This window comes from Cinclus cinclus, chromosome 20, assembly GCF_963662255.1.
Source record: "Cinclus cinclus chromosome 20, bCinCin1.1, whole genome shotgun sequence".
NCBI classification, from domain to species: Eukaryota; Metazoa; Chordata; class Aves; order Passeriformes; family Cinclidae; genus Cinclus; species Cinclus cinclus.
The window spans coordinates 11,892,107-11,915,237 of NC_085065.1; the positions used below are offsets into that span (position 1 = coordinate 11,892,107).

At 53.7% G+C, this 23,131-nt stretch overlaps 2 protein-coding genes across 8 annotated transcripts in view; both read right to left on the minus strand.

Moving 5' to 3' along the window:
* Window positions 1–746: 746 nt before the first annotated feature.
* On the minus strand, window positions 747–9,147 carry ENDOV (endonuclease V). Of its 7 annotated transcripts, none has more exons than XM_062506168.1 (9): window positions 9,038–9,147; window positions 8,432–8,603; window positions 7,402–7,536; window positions 6,986–7,025; window positions 6,780–6,892; window positions 6,603–6,671; window positions 5,925–6,053; window positions 2,784–2,869; window positions 747–2,295 (listed from the first exon to the last, which is right to left on the minus strand). In XM_062506168.1, the coding sequence occupies exons 1-9, from the start codon at window positions 9,073–9,075 to the stop codon at window positions 2,265–2,267; spliced, it is 813 nt and encodes a 270-aa protein (XP_062362152.1). In that variant the 5' UTR covers window positions 9,076–9,147; the 3' UTR covers window positions 747–2,264. The 7 variants fall into 7 exon arrangements, 4 of the variants coding, with proteins under 4 accessions (XP_062362152.1, XP_062362149.1, XP_062362148.1 ...); XR_009933840.1 differs by adding an exon at window positions 4,594–4,831 and having other exon boundaries at window positions 2,255–2,292; window positions 6,780–7,025; XR_009933838.1 differs by having other exon boundaries at window positions 2,784–4,831; window positions 6,780–7,025.
* A 51-nt stretch (window positions 9,148–9,198) lies between these two features.
* Window positions 9,199–23,131, minus strand: part of RNF213 (ring finger protein 213) — a 45,264-nt gene continuing 31,331 nt past the window's right edge. The window contains exons 40-66 of the mRNA XM_062506198.1: window positions 22,800–22,920; window positions 22,594–22,694; window positions 22,143–22,322; window positions 21,663–21,826; window positions 21,465–21,567; window positions 20,705–20,819; window positions 19,643–19,853; window positions 18,824–19,014; window positions 18,390–18,518; window positions 18,050–18,160; window positions 17,567–17,809; window positions 16,863–16,944; window positions 16,320–16,354; window positions 15,928–16,022; window positions 15,431–15,590; window positions 14,940–15,120; window positions 14,103–14,197; window positions 13,562–13,813; window positions 13,220–13,352; window positions 12,539–12,622; window positions 11,982–12,162; window positions 11,666–11,867; window positions 11,501–11,578; window positions 11,013–11,210; window positions 10,640–10,729; window positions 10,355–10,533; window positions 9,199–9,808 (exon numbers count right to left, since the gene is read on the minus strand). Of these exons, the coding sequence (XP_062362182.1) occupies window positions 9,655–9,808; window positions 10,355–10,533; window positions 10,640–10,729; window positions 11,013–11,210; window positions 11,501–11,578; window positions 11,666–11,867; window positions 11,982–12,162; window positions 12,539–12,622; window positions 13,220–13,352; window positions 13,562–13,813; window positions 14,103–14,197; window positions 14,940–15,120; window positions 15,431–15,590; window positions 15,928–16,022; window positions 16,320–16,354; window positions 16,863–16,944; window positions 17,567–17,809; window positions 18,050–18,160; window positions 18,390–18,518; window positions 18,824–19,014; window positions 19,643–19,853; window positions 20,705–20,819; window positions 21,465–21,567; window positions 21,663–21,826; window positions 22,143–22,322; window positions 22,594–22,694; window positions 22,800–22,920 (3,868 nt within the window). The 3' untranslated portion in view covers window positions 9,199–9,654. The remainder of the gene's footprint in view (window positions 9,809–10,354; window positions 10,534–10,639; window positions 10,730–11,012; window positions 11,211–11,500; window positions 11,579–11,665; window positions 11,868–11,981; window positions 12,163–12,538; window positions 12,623–13,219; window positions 13,353–13,561; window positions 13,814–14,102; window positions 14,198–14,939; window positions 15,121–15,430; window positions 15,591–15,927; window positions 16,023–16,319; window positions 16,355–16,862; window positions 16,945–17,566; window positions 17,810–18,049; window positions 18,161–18,389; window positions 18,519–18,823; window positions 19,015–19,642; window positions 19,854–20,704; window positions 20,820–21,464; window positions 21,568–21,662; window positions 21,827–22,142; window positions 22,323–22,593; window positions 22,695–22,799; window positions 22,921–23,131) is intronic.

Here is a 23,131-nt window from a genome sequence, read left to right on the forward strand (position 1 = left end):
CCCAGACCAGGGCTCAGACCTGCAGCTGGCCCTGGTCTGGGGAACCAGGAGGGAAACAGCCCCTCCTAAACCCACCCAACCAAGCCAAAGGGGAGAGGAATGGGAACTGGGGGCAGGGAGGGGGCAATCCCAATAAAACGCTTCCTCATCCTCGGCAGGAGTGTCCTGAAATACAAACCCTGAGTCACCCGAGCTAGAGCTGCACAGGCAGCACCTACACTGCCACAAGCTCCAGACACGGAGGTGGGAACTCATCCCACCCAGCTTCAGACACCTGGGATGGAGCTGCTCGCCCAGACTTCCTCACAACTCCCAGAACAAACAGATTTCCATTCTGAAGCATCTCCTCTCCCTCCTGCCGGGACCCCAGGAAAACAAGGCAGGTACAGGGATCCTCCTTCCTGCTCTCCAGGAGTCCAAATAAAACAGAGGGAGCAGATCCAGAGAACCTGCAGCAGAACTATTTGGCACCTGGGAGTCAGGAAGCCCAACCCCAAACCAATTCTGTCCCAGTTTGTCACTCAGGAGCCATCACTGGGCAGTACATCCCTGCCCCAGCCCCACAGCAGTGTGGGGGTGGCCAAGCCCTGAGACACCTCCAGGGACTCCCAAACAGTTCCAGATGGAAATGGTGAAGAGAAAACCCCCTGGTGATAACAGGAGGATTTATAACCAGTCAGCAATAACCATTTTCCTCTGATTCCCAACAACTTTACACCCAGAAAAGCAGATTTCCAGCAACAGAGTTAAAAAGACTAGCCACATATGAGTTTATTTCAAAGGACACTCAAGCTCCAGTCTCTGAGTTTCTGTCAAGAGGTTTCAAACAGTACAAAGTGATTTTCCCTTCCCAGGGTTATAAACCAATCAGATAAAGACCAAGTTAATCCCTTATTGTGTCCAAAGAGCCACAAGCAGACACCAAACACAGAGATTAGTCCCCCTTCTTTAAGTACCCGTGTTTGGGCAGCTGGGCCAGCATCCCACAGCACAGGCAAACCCCAGCCCCAGGAGCAGAGCAGGGCTGCACGGGGGCTGCCAGGACACCACAGCACCATCCTCCTCCCAAAGCCTCCCCAGGTGAATTTATCCAGAGTCACCTGAGTTCACCTGGACTTGGAACCAGAGGAGCTCAGAGCCTCACGCAGAGGGAAGCTGGGGCAGTGATGCAAAGCCATTTTTTATTGTTTTGTTTTTTATTTAACCTGATTTTCTCTCAACCCCTGGGCAGAGGCAGCTGGGGGTGGGGGCTCAGGGCAGCCAAAGACAGCAGTGTCCCCAGCCCTGGATCACTCACAGGCTGAGCACACGGACCCTCCATGGATCAACACACCCAGATCCCAGCAGGAACATCCACTGACAGACCCTGAACAGCCACAGCCTCATGTTCCTATCAGAGCTGGGCTCAGCTCCTTGAGCCTCCACCCAAACCACAGCTTTGGCTGCAGAGCCTCCCCTGAGCAGCCCACCCCAAATCTTTCATTGTCAAATACCAACTAGAAGCATAAAAACAATATCACCAACAGATTGACACTAATAGATCAGGGATTAAAACCACAGCCATTAAACATGAGATTAAACCCAGACACTCACCCAGGGCAGAAGACAGTCCCACGTGCTGAAGGTTCCCCTGTTCTGCCAGGACTATGCTGGAGGAGCTGCACCCCACAGAGCCTCCTCCAGCACAGCTGAGCTGAGTTAGGGGCTCCACTCAGCACAGCTGGGGCCAATCTGCAGTGGGAGTGGTGTCACCCAGAATTTGGGATGAGACAGGGATCACCCTGTGGCCTCCCAGCACAGGCCAAAGCAATGAGAAAACTCACATGGACTTCCCTGGAGTTCTGCCCATGAGGTCTAGGAGGGAGCTGTCCCCTGCCCAGTCTGTCACTTGTGCCTGGACTTGTGACAGGCTGTAGGAGACTGTCCCCATGGCTACAGAGGTGTGGTGGGAGAGCCACAGGTGGCTCTGCAGTGGAAATGCCTCAGCATCTCTGTAAATCAGCTGCCCAAGGACTCCAGCAAGGTGTTGCAAACTTCCACGTGAGCCTTTCCTTGCACAAAGGTTTTAACAGTACTTGGAAACAAACCCTGAGAAATTCACAGCACGGATTCTCCCTGAGCAGTGGCTGGTGCTGTCCTGTGGGACACAGCCTGGCACAGCTGTCCCTCAGGGGGGCACTGGGCTCCAGCATCCAGCAGGACCCAGCCTTGGTGCAGAAGAGGAGCCAGCGAAGAGGAGCTCTGCACGTTCTGATGGCACCAGACTAATCCTCCAATTCAGCCTCCTTTTTGCTGCTGGAACAGAGATGAGAAAGTAGGAAGTAGTTTTAAAACAAGTATAACCCATCAGGCACGAACAACTGGCACTTAGTGAGCTTGAGCTCCTGCACCTCAGGGGACCTGCCACAGATTTAGCCCTGAACCAACACCCACTGGCCTACGTTATGTAAGAGTGGGGGACTCTGACCCTCCCCACGACCTGGGGCTCAAAACCAGCTCCCTGCAGGTATTTCTGTTGAGCCTCAGGTCACACCTGTGGGCGTTAGGGCTTTGCTTATGGCCAGTGCTGAAAAAAGACCAAATCCCTGCTGCCCTTCCCAGCTCAGAACGCTCAGGACAGCTCAGGCTCTGTCAGAAGCAGCGTGGTCACACAGAGCAGAAATCACCTGGAGGCAGCACATGTCCTGACCTCCTCACTGAGCTCACCTTGTCACCCTGCCTGTACCTTTAATACCATTACTGCAGCTCATGCCACAGCAGATGCCTTTTGCCCACACACCCACCTCTCCGGGCTGGCAGGGACAGCCTGCAGCACCTCCAGTGGAGCACAGGGCTGCTTCCGAAGGTACTCCCTGGACCTGATGTCAGCCTGGAACCAAGGAGGGAAAGGAGTGAGCACGGGCTGAGCAGCCTGGTTGGTGCCTCCTGCTATCCCAGTGTGCCACATCCACCCTGCTCTCAGCACATCCCACCAGGAACAACGGGTGGCTCAGCCAGGCACGACACCCTGGGGCAAGGAGAGCACCAACCACATGCCAGAGCTGTTAGAAAGCCTTGCTGGGCATTTACTGGGTGCTCTTGCCCCCACCCTGAGGTGTTTGCTCAGCCCTGTAGTGCTGCACAACAGCAGCAGCGGACTCTTGCTGCCATCACAAGCACATCCCAGGCTCCTGGACAACTTTGAGGACTGGCAGTTGATTTTTACAGTCCTTCAAAGTTCTTTCTCTTTTAGAAACTTCTTTCCCAAGCAAACTGCTGTGCCATTTCCGAGCAGCTGCTGTGCCCACCTCAAAGGCAGAATGTCTCTCCCCACCTACAAAGCAGGACGTGACCTTCCCAGCTGGAAAAGCTTCAGTGTCTGGTGACGAGCTCAGAAATTGGGTTAACACATCCCCGAGGACTGTCCTTGAAGCATTTGCTGCTCCCTACCCTGTGCTGCTCCCAGGGAGCCTCCTGCAGCCCTGGCAGCCCCCAGGCCCCTCAGCCTGAGCCCTCGGTGGAGGATGTGCCTGCTGCTGGAACCTGCTCCACAACTGCAGAGCCTCCTGCCAGCTGAGAAGGAGAGAGTTACATAAGTGGTGGTTTGTTTGGGAGATTTTTTCCCCTTCGCTCTATAATTGGACAGTTTCATAACCAAACTGACAAATAACTTTGATCACTCTTCAGGATAAGCGATTACATGATGGATTTTATAACCAGGGAAGGAGGCTGCTCAATAGTCCCCATGGGGACACACCAAGGAGCAGGAGGCACAGCTACCAACTATTCTTCCAGGGAAGAAAAACCCCAACCACGTTCTGCTGAGAACATCAGCTAATGCTTGATGAGGTGGCAGCTCCCAGGCAGGGCTCACTTCTAACACAGCACTGGAGTCAGCTTAAGGCTGTGATTAACCACAGGCTAATCAATAAGATGGATCACTGTCCTGCAACAATCCTCACAGATCTGGGCTCTTTCCAGAGGGGATGAGTGCTGGCTGTGGAAATGGTGCTTTGCCCGATATCTGAGGGGCCAGGGTGGTCCCTGTGCTGCTCTCCCAGCAGGGGCTGGGACTGTTCCAGGGTCACACAGGGCAAACGCTGTGCTGATTATTCTGGGATGGCAGCCCCTGCCTACCCCAAGTCCTGCCTGGGAGCTCCGAAGGACCAGCTCTGTGCAGGACCTCAGGTCTCCTGGCTGGGCCTGCCACTGGCACGTGCAAAAAGGATGTAAACACTGATTGCAGGTGACAAGGGAAGTTCATCCCTCTGCTTCCTCTGAGATCTCACTTCTCTCATCTGCACCACAGCCAGTTCCTTGGCAGCACAGCACCACTGTGAGCTGAATGCAAATGGAACCCTTCCTGGATAATGCTGCACTCCTGAGAAGCACCACAGCCCCCAAAGCAGAGGGCTGAGCTCCCACAGCGGCTGCACTGCACGTGTGCCCTCACACAAACCTCAGGAGCTGTGGGCAGCTGAGCTTTCACACACCATTTCATTTCCAGGGCTGCCAGAACTCCCAGACCAGGACCTGATGATCCACAGGTCATTCCTGACACTGGGAAATCTGTAAGCACTTCTCCTATCAGGGCTGCAACTTCTGGAGACATACCATGGCAAAAAGGCCATGTCAGCCACCCATGGCAGGACTCTCCATAGCCTCCTACTTCCTAACTGCAGCTGCAGGTGCTCAAGAGCTGAGGCTTTCAGCTCTGCCCGTGCCAAGAGCTGTGGCAGTCACCACTCAGAGGAAGTGCTGCAGGGACAAGTCCCATGGGAAGGTTTAAGTGTCCTCAGCTTCTGCCATCCCTCTGGAGTAAACACACTTCCCTGTTGGACTTTTCATCTCTCTGTAAGAAAAGTGATAATAATTCATTCCATCACTCTAAGAAAAAGGTCACAGGGAACTGGAAGAGTCTCTGAACATGAGCAAATCTTGGAGGTGGCTGGAAGAGAAATGAGGGTGATGACAAGCTCCAAGACACCTTTTTGTTTCCAAAGGGAATGCTTCCCTTTCCCTTTGAACATGCAGGGCTGCAGAGCTGGCTCAGAGCTCTGCAGAGGCATCTGTCCCTGGCTGGAGCAGGTTACATAAGGAGCTCCACCAGCCTCCTCCAGTCTGGCAGGTACTGGGGCTGACACTGGGAACTGCAGCTCTGCTATGGATACACCAAAGCTTGCTTTGCCCCAAGGAGTTCAGATTTTGGGGCAGTTTGTAAGTAGAGTCTCAGTTCCAGGGAACACTGCAGCTCTGGGGCAGTGCCCAGTGGGGTCACCCAACCCTGCCCCGGAGGCTGCTCAGGTGGGCACACCCCCGACCACAAAAGCCTGGCACAGCAGCCACGCCAAGGCTGTCCCAGGGCAGCGTTAGGGACAGAGACACCCGGGAAGGCCCTGGGGTCATTCCTGGCTCTGGAGCCACCAACAGTAGAGTGACTTAGGGAGAAGGGAACCACTTGCCAGGCCAGAAGTCCCAGAGGCTTTGAGCTTCTCCAGAGCATTTCCCCAAGTCCCGCTGCGATTTAAAATCAGCCGAGGCTGAGCCTCGGTGGCAGCTGCAGCTCGGTGACAGTGATGCAGTGCTGGCACCTGCTGGCTCCGTGAGGCAGCAGGAAAGGCCCAGAGGAGCAGCACTGCGGGCTGCGCTGGCCCCCAAGTGCCCGGGAAAACTGCATTCCCAGCTCCTGGGGATTAACACCAGCAGGAGCTGCCCGCAGAGAGGGAGCAGGGAATCAGTCAGGCTGGGGCTGCAGGCAGGGCCGGCAATGCTGCCGGGCACTGCGTCAGGAGAACAGGCCTGGAAGGATCAGTGAGCAGCACCGTGGGCAGGGGGAGCAGCCCAGCAGGAGGGTGTCCACAGGAGAGGAGGGGCAAAGCGAGGCTCGGGAGCGCCCCAGGGCTCGGCAAGCAGCCCAGCTGCCTGCCCCAGGTGCGGTGCCATACCTGCCGGATGGGCTCCGGGACGCGGAAGCGGCAGCAGGCCCTGACCAGGCGCACGGCCGTGCCCAGGCTCACCCGGTGGCCCACGGACACGTACAGGGGCTTGGAGCTGTTGTTGTAGCTCCGCAGCACCTGGGCAGTCAGAAAACAGAGATCGGGCACTGAAGAGGCTCACCTGAGCACACTCGGAGGGGCAGTGGAATTAGGAGCCAGCCAGACCCCTCGGGTGGGGTAGTGGCTCTGTGTTTGCAGCTCCCAACCCTGCTGGACATCTTCATCACACCGTTTATCCCCCGTGGCCCTTCCCCAAGTGCCTGAGGCTGCTCTGGGATGCAGGGAGCTGTGCCAGTCCAGGCTGACAGCACACACAGGAAGTGTCTCACAGCTCTGTTCCCGCTCTGCTCTGAAGCAGACGCTCCCAGACTGATCCTGGGAAGCTGCCAGGGAACTGGCACCTCTCCCAGACTGCAGCTCACCATCCAGGGTGCTGGAGCACCTCAGGTGCCACAGGCACAGACGTAAACGCTCCCAGCACTTGAGCTGCCAACTCCCTGAAGCCACCTGAGCTCCCAGGAAGGGGCCAGCAGTGCCACTGGTCACCTGCTCACACCTGCCCTCCTGAATGGGATCACGGAGCCAGCCCCACTGTGGAGAGTGCCAAGAGGCCAAGTGCCAGCTTACCATGCCCAGGACCTTCCCCGAGGTGCCAGTCAGTGGGAATGTCTCTCCTGACCTCTGCAGGGAACGAACCTAGGGATGAACACACACAAGGTAGGCTCATGAGCACATAATTACATGTGGCTGTCCAAATTCCCTGGGGATATTAAAAAGCAGAAACAAACCCCAGCCTGGGCTAACCTGCTCCCTGTGCAGCTCATCCCTGACCAAGCCATCCGCGTGCAGGAGGTTCTTGGCCACACCAACGCACGGCAGGTCTGTCAGGACTCCGAGGTGACAGGCTGTGCCAAACCCTGCCAACAAGGGGCTGCTGTAGCTGCAGGACACCAGAGAACAGGAATACCAAGGAGCAGCACAGGGAGCAGGGCTCTCCAGGAACAGCCTACCTCTGGGATGGAGCAGGCCATTCCCATCTACCAGAAGCACCTGAAAAAAACAAAGCAGAAACGTTATTTCCTTGACACTGAGAGCACTCCAAGGAGCAAGCAGGGATGCTGGCTCTAGGGGAAAGAAGAATCTCTCTTGGTTCCTCAATTCTCCCTGTAAGGTTCTTCCTGCCTGTGCCTGCCCCTAAAGCAGCAGCAGTGTAGGACTGGAAGTGCCCTGCACACACCACTGCCACGGGAGGCCTGGCTGCTCCCAGCCCCACATCCCTGCTCCCCAAGAAAAGGGCATAGATTCTCCTGCATAGCTCTGACTGTGCCCTTCCCACCCCACCAACTCAGGGTCTGGAGAGAAAACACCTTTCCCAGGATTCTGCAGCCAGGACACCCCAACTCAGGACAAGGAAAACACATCTCACCTGAGGCTGGAGCTGGGGTTCCTTCTGCTGAAGTCTCTGGACAGCTTCCACCAGGACAGGCACCTCTCGGAAGGCCAAGAATCCGGCCACGTACGGGGCAGTGACAGCCACCATGCAGCAATCCTGGTACAGCACCTGGGGCAGGCACACACAGGACCCTGCAGTGCTGCCAAAGAGCCCCTGGATGCTCCAGAGGCTCCTCCTCCAGTCCATGCCCTCTGCTCATCCCTTTTAAACCCAGGGACAGGGCAAAGGAAACGGTGTAAGGCAGCACAACAGATTACTGCCTTGCCCTGCAGATCACAGCAGGAATTGAGATCCAGATCATTAGAATTCCAGCAGACAGCACTAAACTTTATTTCTCTGCTTGTTAGAGCTTTTACAGTTAATGACAACTTTTGTATCATTTTGAAAGCTGGGAATGAGACCAGAAATCTTTATTAGTTCAAGTAAAAGGACCGTGTGAGATCCATGGCAGGTTTGGAAAAGCTTTCCTATGTCACAGTCCATAGTATCAGCTGATTCCCAGCAGGAACTCATACACAGAACTCTGCACTAGAGCACTGCAAACACCTCCCACTGCCCATGAGCTCCCTGAACAGGCACTGCAGTTCCTCTGGACCCTGGGGGAGATCCCAGCCATCCTGCAATTAGGAGCTGTTTGCATCACACTTTCCTAAACTTCTAAGTCCTTACAAGTTTGTTTTTTTTTTTTCTGTTTACCTTTCCTGGGAATACATAATGGGAAGGTTTGCTGAACACATACAGAATCACGGAACTGTTCGGTCAGGAGTGACCCTAAAGCCCATCCCATTCCACGCCCTGACACGGGCAGGGACACCTTCCAATGTCCCAGGTTATCCCAGCCTGGCCTTGGATGCTTTCAGGGATCCAGGGGCAGCCACAGCTTTCTATGGGCACCCTGTGCCAGGGCCTCCTCACCTCATAGGGATGAATTCCTTCCCGATATCCCATCTCCTGCTGCCCTACAGCCCCGTGGTTGCGGGCACGGCCCGGGACAGGGCAGTACCTCGAGAGCCGGGAAGCTGAGCACGACCAGGGAGGCACAGGCACGGCTCTCGTCCCCCTTGATGTAGGATAAATCCACACCTCCCACTCTCTGCAGCCCGGAGAAATGGGGATCCTTCTGCCACTCCTCGGTGTCCTCCTCCACCACGCTGGCCTTCAGCCGGGCCTGCTCCCTGCGAGACCGCCGCGCTCAGAGCGGCGCTGGGTCCCGACAGCGCCTTCCCCGAGCGCCCGTCCTGCCCGACACGAACCCGCCCCGTCCGCTCCCCGGGGAGCCCCCAGAGCCCAGCCGGAGAGCCGGGGGGGCTCTTCCCGAGAGTGCCCGTGCCTTGTGAGAACGGGGAGCACCGAGCCCCGTCACCGCTCCCAGCGGCGGCACCGGCCGGGCCCTACGGCCTGTCCCGGCCCGAGCCCTGTCCCAGCCCGAGCCCCGTTACCGTTCCCAGCGGCGGCACCGGCCGGGCCCTAGGGCCTGTCCCGGCCCGAGCCCCCCGGGCCCTGTCCCGGCCCGAGCCCCGTTACCGTTCCCAGCGGCGGCACCGGCCGGGCCCTACGGCCTGTCCCGGCCCGAGCCCCCCGGGCCCTGTCCCGGCCCGAGCCCCGTTACCGTTCCCAGCGGCGGCGCCGTGCAGGGGACGCGGCCATGACGGGGCCGGGCCCCCGGTCCCTCAGCGCCGCCGTCCCCCGGAAAGCGCGGCCGAGCGCGGCCGTTCCGGCCCGGCGGTCCCGGCCCCGATCGCTGAAGGAGCCCGGAGCGGCCGCGGGAGCTGAAGGAGTTTATTGGGAAGGGGCGGGGGAGAAGGCGGCCCGGGCTGAGAGCAGGGAAGGAGCCCCGGCCCTGAGCGCTGCCATTTCCCGGGCCGGTGCCGCAGCGGCGGGAGGAGCGGGGCCGGAGCCGGGTCTGCAGCCAGTGCTGACAACCCCTGTCAGCAGAAAGGCAGGCTGGAAAACATAAACCCTGTCCCAGCACAAGGGCACCTGCGTGGTTTGTAAAAATGGTTTGTAAAAAAAGTCCTTCATGTTCCTCCAGTGGTTCTGGGGCTGTGATGATCCAGGGTTCACACGGAGTTGCTGGGTCTACTTCATCCTCCTCCTCGTCACATCAGGTGTAAAAAGAACAACCCCAACCCCAAACCCAAAGAACCACCAGCAAGCCCCAAAAAATGTCCAAAGTTCCAGAAGCCCAAACACGGGTGTTGTGGCAGTCCCTGGCAGGGTCCTGTTCTAACTCTCCCTGTGCTCCCGCTTGAAGACAGCGGCTGCTTTCCAGGTACCAGTGACATGAGACAGAAGAATCTCATCTGGGAATGTGTCTTCCAGCTCCAGAGCTAATTCAGGGTCTTTGGCATCAAGGTAAGGCAAGAGTGATTCCTTCAGGCTGGAAGACAGAGCAGAATAGCATTAACAGCTGGGGTACAGCAAACCACAAGTGCCACAGTGTGAGTGCACTGCACCACCCACAACACTCAGTATCCACAGTTTTACAGGTGTATGTGTAGTGAGAAGGGTTCAGCAGCCAGCTGGAGGCACAGAGCCCAGCAAGGGGAGTCTGCAGGGCAGAGCTGAGCTCTAGGGCTGAGCTGTCCCTATGCAGAGCTGAGTGTGCCTATCCCTGAAGGCTGTTTTTTTTTCCAGCCTTAATGAGTTTGTAATTCTGTTATTTTATACAAGTGCCTGCAGAAGTGCTTGTGTTTGTGCCCTGGACAGCAGCTCCTGAGTGTTCCAGCAGTGTCCCCAAGGGAGCCTGTGTGAGATGGAAGTGACACCTGCCAGAAATGAGTGTGGATGTTCCTCATGCTGCTGGTTGGGCCGTGTCCCCTGGGACATGCACGTGCCAAGGGCATGTTCCCATTGTGTGCATGTTCAGAGGCAGAGAAGCTTCAGTTAACAACAACTGTGGTGGCTCTGGGTGTGTAACTCCTACCTCCACTTGGGTTTGAATTCCTCCACAGCTTGGACACGTCTCAGTTTCAGGATGATCATTTCATGGAGCTCCTGCAGGAAGGTATCCAGCCTGGAGTGGACCAGGAAGGTGTGCAGGAGCTTGGTGAGCTCTGGGGTGAGCTCTTCTTTGTAGTCTGGATTGACATCTGCAAAAGGATCCTAAAAATGCAGCAAGGGGAAAAGAAACCCAAACACACATTTGAGCAGCTGCACACAGGGCAGGGCAGAGCAGAGGAGGCAGCCAGAGGTGTGGGGGGTTCCATACCCTGCCGAGGTGCAGCAGCTGCTCAGATTTGTGGGCACACAGGAGCTGCCACAGGGCCATGCTGTGTTTGAGCTGGCACCGTCTGAGGGCCTGGAAGAGAAGGACATCTGTGGATGTGAGGCATGACCTTGGAGCCTGTCCCCAGCCTGCCCTGCCCAGACAGAGCTCAGCACAGAGCTCATCCAGCTCCTTCGCCTGGGTAGGGCCCATCTGCCCTCTCACTCTTCACCAGCTGCCCTCAATAATCCAGTTTTTGATATCACGACAGGCTTTCAGTGAGACAGTGAGAGGGTTCTGTCATACAGGCTGGATTTAGCAGAAACCATGGCAGATTTTATCCTGCAGAAATTTGGGCTTTGCCCTCAGGACTCACCTGCAGCACGTGAGGGTTTATCTGATCCCCCATCTGCAGAACTTGCTCAATGTACTCAGTCAGCAGCATCTCAGCATTCTCACCAGCCATGGCCAGGAAGCCCAGGGTGATCTCAGTGAGGAACAGAGCATCACACACATCACTGTAGGACTGCAGCTCCCCACTGATCATGTTCATCACAGCACTGGGCAGAGCACTCTGAAAAACACAAAGTCACAGTTAATGTAATTTTAGAGCCATTCCTTTTTCTGTTCAAATTGCTCAAATCGTGGAAGAGAGCAGATCTCCAAATTTAGGAAACTGAAATGCTGAATTATCTCCCTTTTCTTTGTAAATTCTGACTGACAGTACAAGGTCAGATTGCACGTAGCCAAGGCATGCTGAGAAATGAGCAGGCGAGCCTTTGGAAGGACAAGGCAAGGGACAGAAAAGCCTTGGAAAAGCAGGGATTTCATGCTTGCCCTGCTTCCTGCAGTGCAGAAACCCACCTGCTCCAGCTTACTCCTGACATCACTGAACAGCTGTTCATAGTTCCTGTCATGTCTGTACACCAGGGTGGGGATGCCCTGTCAGGAGAGAAGCCCATGGATGTGAAGCTCTCTGGAACACTGCTGCCAGTGCCCTCCTGGCTGCACAGCCCCTGCCTGTCCTACCGTCAGCATGATCAGTGGCTTCCCCTGCAGGAACTTGCTGATCACTTGCTGCTGGATCCTCTCCAGATCCAAGTCCTGCAAGGTCTCCCCTCCCTTCTCCATGCTGTACTGGCAGTTGGACAGGATCAGAGGGATCAGGTCCCTCTCCATCTCATAACTGATCACGTGCAGGTCGGCCACTTCCGAGGGGCTGATCAGGTACCTGCAGGGAGCAAAGGGCCTCTGCTCAGAGGGAGAGGCCTCTGTAGAGCAGGGAAAGCTGGTTGAGAGGGAGCAGGGAATGCAGCAGAGCCCAAGGAGTGGAGGAGCAGCACACCTGTCATCCTCCTTGGTGTGCCTGTTGACAGAGTGCACGAAGTCGTTGTGCAGCCCGATGAGGTAACTGGCCAGCGCCGTGGAGCACAGCCCCAGCCCCTGCCGCCGTGGCAGCAGCACCTCCAGCCTGCTGTCCATGCTCAAATCAGCATCACAGTAGCCTTTAGGCAGCTTAATTTCCCCTGAAATACAGACAGGAATGTTTGAGGAGGCCCAGAGCCAGAGCCTGAGAAAAGCCGTGCTCTCGGCATTAGGGACAAGCATGAAAGGGAACAAGTTCAGGTGAGAAAGGGAACAAGTTCAGGTGAGAAAGGGAACAAGTTCAGGTGAGAAAGGGAACAAGTTCAGGTGAGAAAGGGAACAAGTTCAGGTGAGAAAGGGAACAAGTTCAGGTGAGAATACTACAACAGGGAAATAAATTCTTCCCCTTGTACCTAGATTCTTAAAATTCAATGGCCAAGCTCAGTTTTGAGGATATGCCTCAGCATCAGTGATGGGAGGAACCTGAACTGAGAACGAGGAGCAGTGCAGGAGCAGGGCTGGGAAGAAGCTGCTCACCACTGGTGTCCAGGGAGCTTCTCAGCTTGTTCCAAACAGACAGAAACAGGTTCACTCTCCTCTCTAACAGGTCCCTCATCACATCTGAGAAACAACAAAGATAAATCCATGAAACACCTTTTCCTGGTGAAACTCTCCAATACAGGGATCTTCAGAGCACACTACTGAACTCCAGGCAACTGCTCCAACGGCACTGAAGTTGGACAAGAGACTGAACAGACATCAAACATATTTCTAAAGGTATCAGAGGCATTTGCTCAATTTGTTATTTTTCCATTATTGTCTGCTTCTGGCCCAGGCCACAAGCATGGACAGGTCCTTGGTCTGATTCTGCATGACCTTTATGTACCCTTCCATAAATACTTAAAAATATCAGTAATTGTACTTAAATACTACTGAAGGAGTTGCCACAAACTTCATGAAAGGAAGGGAAGGACATTTATTCCACTCTTTAGGCAAGCCCCGCTCTAGGGCTGAGCTCAAAATGCCAACAGAACCAGTGTTGTTCTGCACAGAGCTCCAACCCCCTCATAAAAAATCTCCTGTTCTTAATTCCCTTTAAAGTCATCAGGTAACTCTCCAAATCCTACCCAGGTCTGTAGTTTGTTCAGGTGAGAGTTAAAAGGTGAGTTTTCCCCTTCACTTTCAACTGGACAATCCAACACTTTGTTTTCTTCTCACCTGAGTGGGGCTCCCTGAGGAAATCCCTGATGGAACAGTGTTTGATCTCTGCTGTGTTCTGGAACTGCTTCACCAAATCTCTCTGCAGTGCCAGAATCTCTGGTAGGAATTTCACCAGCCTCAGCTCATTTTCCTGGAAGAGGAAAGGGAACCTGTGGATAAGGCTGTGCTTGGACAAACCAGTTGGGAATAGTTTTATAGAATTACTTCTTAAATATTTGAAAGACAACGGTATATTCCGTGTTCATTCTCAAGATCATAGCAAGTACTGAGAATAAAGACACTGGGTAATCCAAACGTAGTTTTGGCAATCCCAGGCTCCCATCCCTGAGCCACCCCCACCTTCTGCAGGAACTTCCAGAGGAGAGGGACAGTGTCCTTGGCATTCTTTTGCTGCACAACGTGGCCCAGGTTCTCCACTGAGACCCTCCTGCGGCAGCTCCACATCTTGGAGTGGTGGATGTGACTGTCCCCTGGCAGCTGGGACAGGAATGCAGCTGGGTCCCCATACACTATCTTCACTATGGGGTTGGAAGAGATTCTCTCATCCTCTTGTATCTGTTGGTTTAACTTCAGAAGCTTTTTATCCAAATCCTGCATTAAAAAAAATAAAAAATTATTGGATACTGTGAAATACCTTCAGCTGAGCTAAGCCATTTCTGCTTTTCCAGCGATGCAAATTCATCCCACAACAACTCCAGTCTCAGACTCCCATTTCTCCAGGTAGAATACAGGTGGCTAAGCCTTAACCTGAAGCTGTGCCATGGATGGGTTGGCTTTAGGAATAGCCAGGTGAAAAGTGTAGCACAGATATTACAGCACATCAGATTTCCAGTGGATTTTGAACTGCTCAGCTACTGACTCTGTACAGCAGATTTCTCACCTTCAATTCAGGAACAATAATTGTGTTTGCAACAATTTGTTCCCATTTATTTCTCTTCTCCTTGGTGGAGAGAACATCGTCAAACTGCACCAGCCCTGCAACAGGAATATTTCACCTCTTACATCTGCAATATTTCAGTGAAAAGAAAGCACAGATTCACAGGACCTAGAAGCTAACTGAATATCTTGGCTCAGCTGGAGAGTGACACCCAAACATCACAGAGTGATCCAGGTTTCCAGGAGCTTCAGCCAGTCATTCATGTGAATGATGGGGACATTTGTACAGCTCCTTCATATCCCCAGAAACATTGAACAGATTGTCCAAGGTCAGCCCATGATCAACGGTAGACTGAAGCTTGGAATACTGACTGGTGCTGTCCCACACTCCAAATATGGGCTATTTACACAGAAATGCTTCTGTGCCACCAGTGACTCCAGATCCCATCAGGAACCCCACTGTGCCATCCCTCTTCTCCCAGAGAACTTCTGGGAGTCATTGAGAGGCAGCACAAACAGGGATTGCACATAGCACAAGCTGCTGAGCTGGGAGAGCAGCCCTGCTCAGGAGCTGCAAGCTCTGCCCATCTGTCATGAGGTTATTTTGTCAATAATTCATTTTCAGAATTACTGACTGCACCAAACCTTGCAAACCCCATGTACTCGACTGAAAGAAGCAAACAGCCAAAATTCTTCCCTCCCTACAGTAAGAAAGAAGCTTCAAACTCTCTGTTTTCAGCTCAGCTGCTGCTGTTGGAAGGGGTTTATCAGCAAAGTGGCTGCATGGCCACGGCCCTTCAAACACAGCCGCAGGTGTGATAGGGCATGTGGCTTTTCTTACACTGGCCTGGTTGCTGCTGGGGGGCCTGCAGGAGGCTGCTGAGCACGAGATGCAGCACGTTGATAGTGTCATCCACACTCTTCCCCAAAGTCCTGGTCAGCTGTGCTAAGTCCTCCTGAATATGCTGCTGCAGGAAGCTCACCACATCATCCACGGCCGGCTTGATCATCCTGCCCAGGGACTGAAGACAACAGAGGCAAGAGTTGAACACAGAAAACATCCAGGGAAGCACAAGGCACACAGAGCTCAGTGCTGCCTGGCACCCCCACCTGTGGGATTCCTGCCACCTGGGCCCATCAAGGCAGGGCTGGGTGGATGTGTGCAAGTGCAGGAATTAACCAAAATCCCTCCTGGGCAAGGAGGGAGGGAATTTGGGTCTTGCACCCTGACAGACTGCCCTGGTCACTTGGCAATACGACGGGAAGGACCAGCAGCCTACAAAGGTTTCCCAACATCTTGTGTGACCACTTGGAAGCATTTTTGGGAGATACCTGGGGATCTCTGGAGGCTCCCAGCAGCATTGCAAGGTGAGTGAGCAAACGGAGCAGCACAAAGACCACAGGGGAGGTGCCCCGGTCAGACATTCCCAGTGTCCTCCTGTGCTGAACATCTCCCAGGATGTGGCCAGTTTGAGTTCTGTCTTCATGACTCCTGTAGGAAAGGGCAAACATGGATTTTCTTTTTTGCCTTGACAAAAGCCACACAAGACATCTCTGATACCCAGCAATGCCTTTTTGACCCATAATGTCTTTGAATGCTATAAAAGCTGCCAACTCAAAGTGTCACAGGGGAGTGAAGGCTTCCAGTCAGTTTTGTGCACAGAAAAACAAACTTCTTTGGTTTTACAGCCTGATTACTCTTGCTTGGACATCCCTTCCTTACACCTTCCAGAGAGCAGCATGCAGTGGCTGGTACCTCTGGCCTTTGAAGGCACCACAGGCAAGTCCTACATCATTTAGCACTGCAAAGGCATTGAAGCAAAGCACACCTGGACTGCTGGAAGCCCTGCAGGGGGTGATGGTTGATGCCTCCAATGGGGATGTGGCAGTCAGGACAGTGGCTGGTTTCCATGGGGAGCCCACACTGGGAAAAGCAACAGGAGAACACTGAAAATTCCAGAGCAACAGCTTTTCCAGCAGAGAAAGGGAATGAAACAAAAATCCAAGTTGGAAGTGGTTCATTCAAACCCTCATGTTTCCCAATTGATGGTATAAGTGCTAGGGGTACTCTAAATTTTACATTACAATGACAACATTATCAATAATATTGAGTTTAGAAGTGGAGCTCTGAGCATCAGAACGTTAAAACCAGTAAACAAAATTAAACAGTTTATTGTTGAAAACCTTGTCTGCTAAATACCCACCAGTCCCAAATTCTTACCTCTCCCACAGTGCAGGGGTGGCCATTGGGACACACTGTGAAGAAAGAAACAAACAGGACAGAATTATACAGTCCCTTTTATCCCATTTTCTAAGGACCATCATCCTGGAGCAAGAAACATGCTTCAAGATCTAATCAAAAGCCCTGACTAGCCCAAAGGACTGACAGACCATGCAGGAAGCCAAGGAATTTTTCAGTGCTGCTTCTCCTTGAGAAACAAGGAATCAAAGCCTGACAGATTCTGCTGCCAAGGGCAGGAATGCTCCCACCCCCCATTCCCAGCTGCAGGAAGGTCCAGCTGTGGGAAGCAGAGACAAAGCTGGCCAGGAAAGTGGCAGAGTTCTCTCACACCTGTGAACAGCTGCAGACTGAAGACCAAACAGCACTGGATGTCCTTTGGTGCATCACCCACACAAACTGTCACTACAAATCAGGATTTACCACAGAGAACTCGTGCTGAGGAGTGTGTTTGTCCTCATATTTGGAACAGTTTCATCCTCCAAACCCAAGGAATTCCTTCCCTAGCCAGCCAGCAGCACTCACCATACCAGTGCAGAGCATCCAGTGCCTTCCAGGTCCTTGCCTGAGCCATGATGTCCTCAGGCATTGTGGGCAGAAATGAGTGCTGAGGAGGGAAAAGGAAAAACAACCACAAATGGATCTGTGAATCAGCTCTGTCCTGCAGCAGTCACACCCTGGCTCTCTATTCACACTGTGGAACAAGAAACATCTGAGAGCAGAGGTCAGGCAGGTGACGCAGATGCAGATTTTTAAATTCATTTTTGAAAGTCCACTCTTAGAGCTGTCAACACTGTTAAGACTTGCATGTGCACTCTCCAGACACCCTGCACTGCATTGCTGATGCACCCTGTTGCATACCAGGGTGTTCCCCTGCACCCTGGGTAGCCAGGAGCAGCACAGCAGCTCCCTCCCCACTGACCGAGGAGCCAGCACTCTGTGAGCAGGCAGGTCAGCACACTGGGAGCTGCCAGCTGCTCTCAGCCTTGCTCAGCAAAGGTATTTGCTTCATACTGCTCAGCATGGAGAGGTGCCTTATAAAGACACCAGGCCAGAGCTTGGTGTTGTGCTAATTAACCCCCAAAGCACTGCAATAATCACCCCCCAGTGTTTCACAGCTCAGACAGTGAGGTGGAGCATTGCTGTTGAGAAAGGTCCAGCAGAGGATCCAGCAGACACAGGCAAGCAGCAGGGATGTGCTGCAGTGCCTGTGAGCTCCCTGTCCTCACCTGCATGCTGTGTGGCTGGCAGGCCAGGTTCCTGAGGGGCTGCAGGACAGGGCTGTGCCCGCAGAGCAGCACAGCTGCCGTGTGCACTGCCATCTCCACCAGGGCTCCCTGCTGGCTGCAGCCCTGCGGCTCCACAGCCAGCCCAGGCACGGTGTTCCTCACCAGGGCAACTGCAAGGAGCTGCAGGTCACGGGAATTCAGCACTTGGGAGCTCTGGATGAACTCAGTCATTGCCTCTATTTGCTGAAAGCACAGATTTGAAAGAGTTACAGGCATCAGGAAACTGCCCATCCAAGTGAAGAGCACTGGCAGCTGCTTCCCACACTGGGTTACCTGGCTCCAAAAACCTTCCCAGCCTGCTCAGCTCAGGCCACCACCCTGGCTGAGGCACAGGAACAAAAGCTCCTGCACCACTGATCAGATCCCCTTCACCCTCACCCACGAAGCAGTTTTGTCACAAGCTGCCAAAGGGGGGTGTCCTACCTGCTGCTTGGGATGAAGGTTTGGATCCCTGGCACCATACAGGGCAGTGACCTCTCGGAAGATGGCCAGGAGCAGGTGGGCAGATTCCAGAGCTTGGGGGGTACTGGAAGCCTAGGGAAGAACCAAGGATGTGGCATGGGACAGGCCAGAGCTGCCCCATCCACAGTGATGGGATGTGCATGTGGGAAAGTAAATAAAACATGCTTGGGCACAAGCCCCAGTGACCTCCCAGCAAAGGCCCCCAGGTGCCTCCTTGGGGACAGACCATGCCCACAGGGACACAAGGGAGCTGGAGCCATCCAAACCCCAGCAGGGGTCTGCAGGTAACACTGGGCTGTACCTGCTGGGCCTCCAGCAGCCCCTGGGCCGTGCCCTCCATCATGGCTCGTCCCACGGCGTCACGCAGGGCCCAGTAGCTCTCCCCGTACACCAGGAACCTGTCCATGTGCTGGGACTGGCTGTGCTGGACCTGCCAAGGGAACAGCCCTGCAGAGCACTGGGGACAACAACCCAGCTGCAGGAGGCACAATCTCCTCCTGCTCCCAAGCACTGGGGCATTTCAGCCTCCCCAGATCAGCAGCAGCAGACGTCGGCACCCACGGGTGCTGCCAGGAGAGACTCCATTCACCAGAGAGTCAGGACAAGTCACCTCCCAGCCACTGCCCCTCTGGCCTGTCCCCCAAGAGCCACACAACAGCAGGAGCACCCCAAAGCAGCACAAAGTGAAGGCAAAGAGGAGACCAGAACCATCACCAGGAGATGCCTCTTCTCTACCTGTTGCAGAACTTCTGCTGGGAACACCCAGCTGAAGCGTGGCTCTGTGACCAACTTCTGAGCAAATTCCATGCCATGCTGGCTGGCAATCTTCCTGACCAGGTACACACGGTACCAGTCATTCCTGGCCAGGCTGCAGAACTTCTCCACACTCTTCAGGTAATGCTGCTTCTCATTCATCTGCTCTGGCTCTAGAGGGGAAAGAAAAGAGGTTAAAACAAAGAGGCAAAAGCACATCCCACCTTGTAAAACTTCTCTGTCTGCCCCAGCTGTAGCACCAAGTCCCTTTATTAGTACTGTGTAATCACACAGAACAACTTCAGAGCCCCCCCCCTTCCTTGGGTACAGTCTGGAGCATTTCCTCAGCCAGATTTCAGACAATGATTCATTTCTTTGACAGGGAAGATATAAACTCTTAATCCCTTCTAGCTGTGCAGAGCTCTCATTCATATAAAACAATAACGCTCACAGCAGTCCTGGCTCTGAAGCAGCATTTATGCTTTAAAGTTCAATTTAGTGGGCTCTAAATAGATCTCACTGTTAGCATCAGGAGGATAAAATAGATCTCCTTCCACAGGTGTAATTGCCATATAACTACACTGGGGTGACCAGCATAGCCTTGCTATCAGCTACAGAGCACTTCTAACACCTGGTACAGGGGACAGACAGACAGACTGACACCCCCAAGGAAAAATGGAGCTGCTGCTCTTGCTCTTAGCCATGCACCACGACAGGTCCTAGCAGAGCACAGGGCACTGTGTCCAGCCCACATGCCCTGCATCCAGCATTTCCAGCTGCCAGCAGAACAATCAGACTCACTGGTGTGCTGCTGCAAGTCGAAGATCAGCTCTGCAGCCCTGCTCAGGCACAGGCGCGCCTTGGCCACGGCCTGCAGGTATTCCACTGAGGATTCCTGAGGAGCCTCTCTGCTGCTGCCTGGGAGGTGGCTCTCTAGAAAGGCTCTGTCCTCAGGCAGACTCTTTTCATGCCCATGTCCCAGGCTGTCCTCTGACTTCTCACACATGGAATCCTAGAGGGAGGCCGGAACACTGGTGAGTGGTAGAGCCACCTCGCTCTGTGTCCCCAGGGCAGCCACTCTGCCACAAGCACAGCAAACCATCCCTGACCCTCCAAACCAACTCTGCCATGAGCACAGCAAACCATCCCTGCACCCTCCAAACCATCCCTGCACCCTCTAAACCACTGCCATTGTCCTCTCATCCTAAACATCTGCCATGTCACCAAACACCATTTTTAGGATGTGCCCCAGCTGTCCCAGGTTCCCCAAGCTTAGAGCTGAGAAAGAGCATGAGCAGGCAGTGAATAACACACATTCCATGTTCCAAGATGCCAAGCTCTACCTGTCTTGTCCCTTAGCAAGAACACAAATGGTGATTTTAACTACAAAGTCACTTAAAAAATATAAGTAACGAAAACTCCCCTGCTATCACATTTGTTTCAAGTTGACCAAAGCCCTGAAAGTTATGCAAGGAGAAGAAAGGGAACAATCCAGAAGGCATAATAAATTACTGTGCAGAACTTAAAGTAAGTGTCTATGGAGACAAGAAGGCACTTCAGCAGTGGGCTACTGCCATGAGAAAGGCCCTTCTTGCTGCACTCCTGTGCTGGAGTTTGAATTTTAACACCCAGACCAAGGGAAAGAACTTATGTAACCCTGCAAAGACACACAAGCCTTTCCTTGAAAAGCAAGGCTTATTCCTGAGAGCAAATTCTGACCAGGTGATTTGATATCAACCCTTTTGGGCTTTCTAATTGGAAAAATAGTTATATACACAAGAAACATGCCTAGAATCATAGAATTTCTGTTCTTGACTTTTTTTTACCCATGAAACCGCAACAGTTTCATGGCCCAGCTCTTACCTCCAAGCAGTTGACAAAAAGCAAGTAGAGCTCTTTTTTGTCATTTTTCTCTAGGAGCTCGTTGTGCTCCACCTGGCACAGGTAATGCTGCACATCATCTTTCACTTCATTGAAGCTACAGGAGAGAGAGACACCCCCCTTAACACAGCAGCCATGCTGACAGGACTGCCCCTGCTCTAAATCACAGCACAGCTCCCAGAGTGTGACAGGTGGGGTCACTCTGGATCCAGCTGCAAGATGGAAAAGTCATTGTGCCATTTTTTGCAGATGATGTTTGGCTTCACAGCCCGAGTTGAGCTTTGATCATCAGCAGTGCTCAATGAGCACTTCCAGGGCAAAAGGCACCTCATTCAGGAGGTGGCCACATCTGAGACAGGGCTTTTGTGGCCTGCCTGCAGAGGGAGGCTGGGAGAGCTGTGGGAATGGGGAGGCCTCTGGAGCAGACACAGGATCAGTCCTGATTAAATCTCTGTGAATGAGGAGTTTTGCTTTTCTGACCTAGATCAACTACTCATCCACCTTGCAGCACTCAGGCGTCCACCCTCAGCACAAGGTTAGTGAGGGACAGCCAGGTAAACCTTGCACAGGCTCCTCACACTGCACCACAAGCTCCATGCAAGCCAGCCAAGTTGCATGACTGATGCAAAGGAATTCAAATTCAGTGAAACTCATGGAAGCGAGGAGAACAATCAGATGGGTTTGATGAGGAACAGAGCTAAGCCTGGCCCTGGCCTAACCTCCCTCAGCTGAATGTGCTCACCTGTACTTTAAGAGCAGCTTCAGCATCACAGAGCGGATGATGGGAGTTTCATCCACCTCATCATTAAACGGGGACAGGAATTTTGTGTAGACAGCAGGGTGATCTATGGAGACAAGGGAAGGACAGGTTTGGCAGGTGAGAGAAGGTGCTGACAGATCCAGCTCTATAAGACTGAGTGTCAGGGTGAAGGGAGCTCACCTGAGTCTTTCACGAGGGTTCTGTGAACAAAGAGCAGATTCAGGAGGCTCTGGATCACCTCTGGCTCAGGGGGCTCGTTGTCCTTGAAGCACATGGTGGTGACTGCATCGATGAAGAAATTATTGCACCTCTGCCGGAACAGGGCGTTCTTTGCTATGGCAGCTCTGGGAAGGGCAGAAGCAAGCACAGAACCTCTTAAACCATGGAGGAATCAAGCACACACAGGCAAAAGTCACCAAAGGGAGATACAGTTCCACCTTCCCAATGACATGATCCTTAAGGTCCCTTCCAACCCAAACCATTCTATGATTTGCATGTTTTTACAGAGGCCAAGGCAGCTTTCCCCTTTTTTTTGAAACAACAGAACAGACAGGACCTGTTCAGTTCCAAAGGGATGAAGCAGAGTTCACATTCCACTCTGCTCAGAGCTGAGAGTTTCCTCACAAAGTTTCCCCACTTTGGAGAGGGTGGCTGCAGTACCTGAGCTCCTCAGAGACAGTTAACTCCACATTCCCCACGGCAACCCTGCAGTAGGGACAGTGCATCTGTGCTGGCACCAGCCACTGGCTGATGCACTTGTGGCAGAACACGTGGCTGCAGGGCAGGCACATGGGGTCCTTCGGCTCGCCCAGGCAGATGGGACACGGCTCCAGACCATGCCTGGAATCCAGAAACAGCAATGAACACAACTGCTCCATGCTGCCTCCTCAAAAGCCTTGAACAAGATGTTTGGCTGCAGCTAGACCAAGAGCAGACGATGCAAGACTGAGCAGGCTGGCTCACTGCGCAGCTCAGGGTGCAGAGCCAAGCAGGGTCATTGCTCTTCCTTTGCCTTTCACCAAACCCCATGCAGCACTGCCAGAAGTGTGCTGGCAGTGCAACACAGGCCAATGTCCCTGCTGGCCCCTGCAGCCAGTCCCAGTGTCAGTACCTGTAGAGCCTGCTGCTGACCTCGTTCTTGCACTGGCACAGCACTGTCATCACTGCAGCAAAGGTTGGATGAGACTTCATGTCTGAATCGTGTTGGAAACACTGCAGAGGGGAAGGACAAAGCCCAGTGACTCAGCTACAACACCTGAGACCAGAATTCCCACAACCAGCAGAAGAGGGAAGAGTTGAAATCACAGCTTTGCTCACCTTGGCAAGAAGCAAAGTGTATTTTTTCACCAAGCCCTCAAACTCTGGCATCACAGCGTGGATCCCAAACAGGACATGTTCCACAAAGAGTGCCATGGCAAACACACGGCTCCAGCAGGCTCTGGGGGGACAGCAGGATGGCACCAAACAGTGCAGCTGAGAGCAGGAATGGCAACCAGGGCAGCCACAGATCCCACTGCTGCTCGTGCTCCCCTTCACAGAATTCCTGCACTTCTCACTTGCTTTGCCCTTTGGCTTTCCAGAGGGATTTTTGTCAAGGACAGAACACATTCCAGCACTTTACCCGGGGGGTTCAAGGGTGCAGGGGCCTG

What these genes read in the sequence shown, in the direction of transcription:
- ENDOV (XM_062506164.1), bottom strand. Translation starts at nt 9,075, where the DNA reads ATGGCCGCGTCCCCTGCACGGCGCCGCCGCTGGGAACG. An exon ending in CGGCGCCGCCGCTGGGAACG is followed by an intron (nt 8,604 to 9,037) that starts GTAACGGGGCTC and finishes GCGGTCTCGCAG; the next exon opens with GGAGCAGGCCCGGCTGAAGG. An exon ending in TCAGCTTCCCGGCTCTCGAG is followed by an intron (nt 7,537 to 8,431) that starts GTACTGCCCTGT and finishes TGCCTGCCCCAG; the next exon opens with GTGCTGTACCAGGATTGCTG.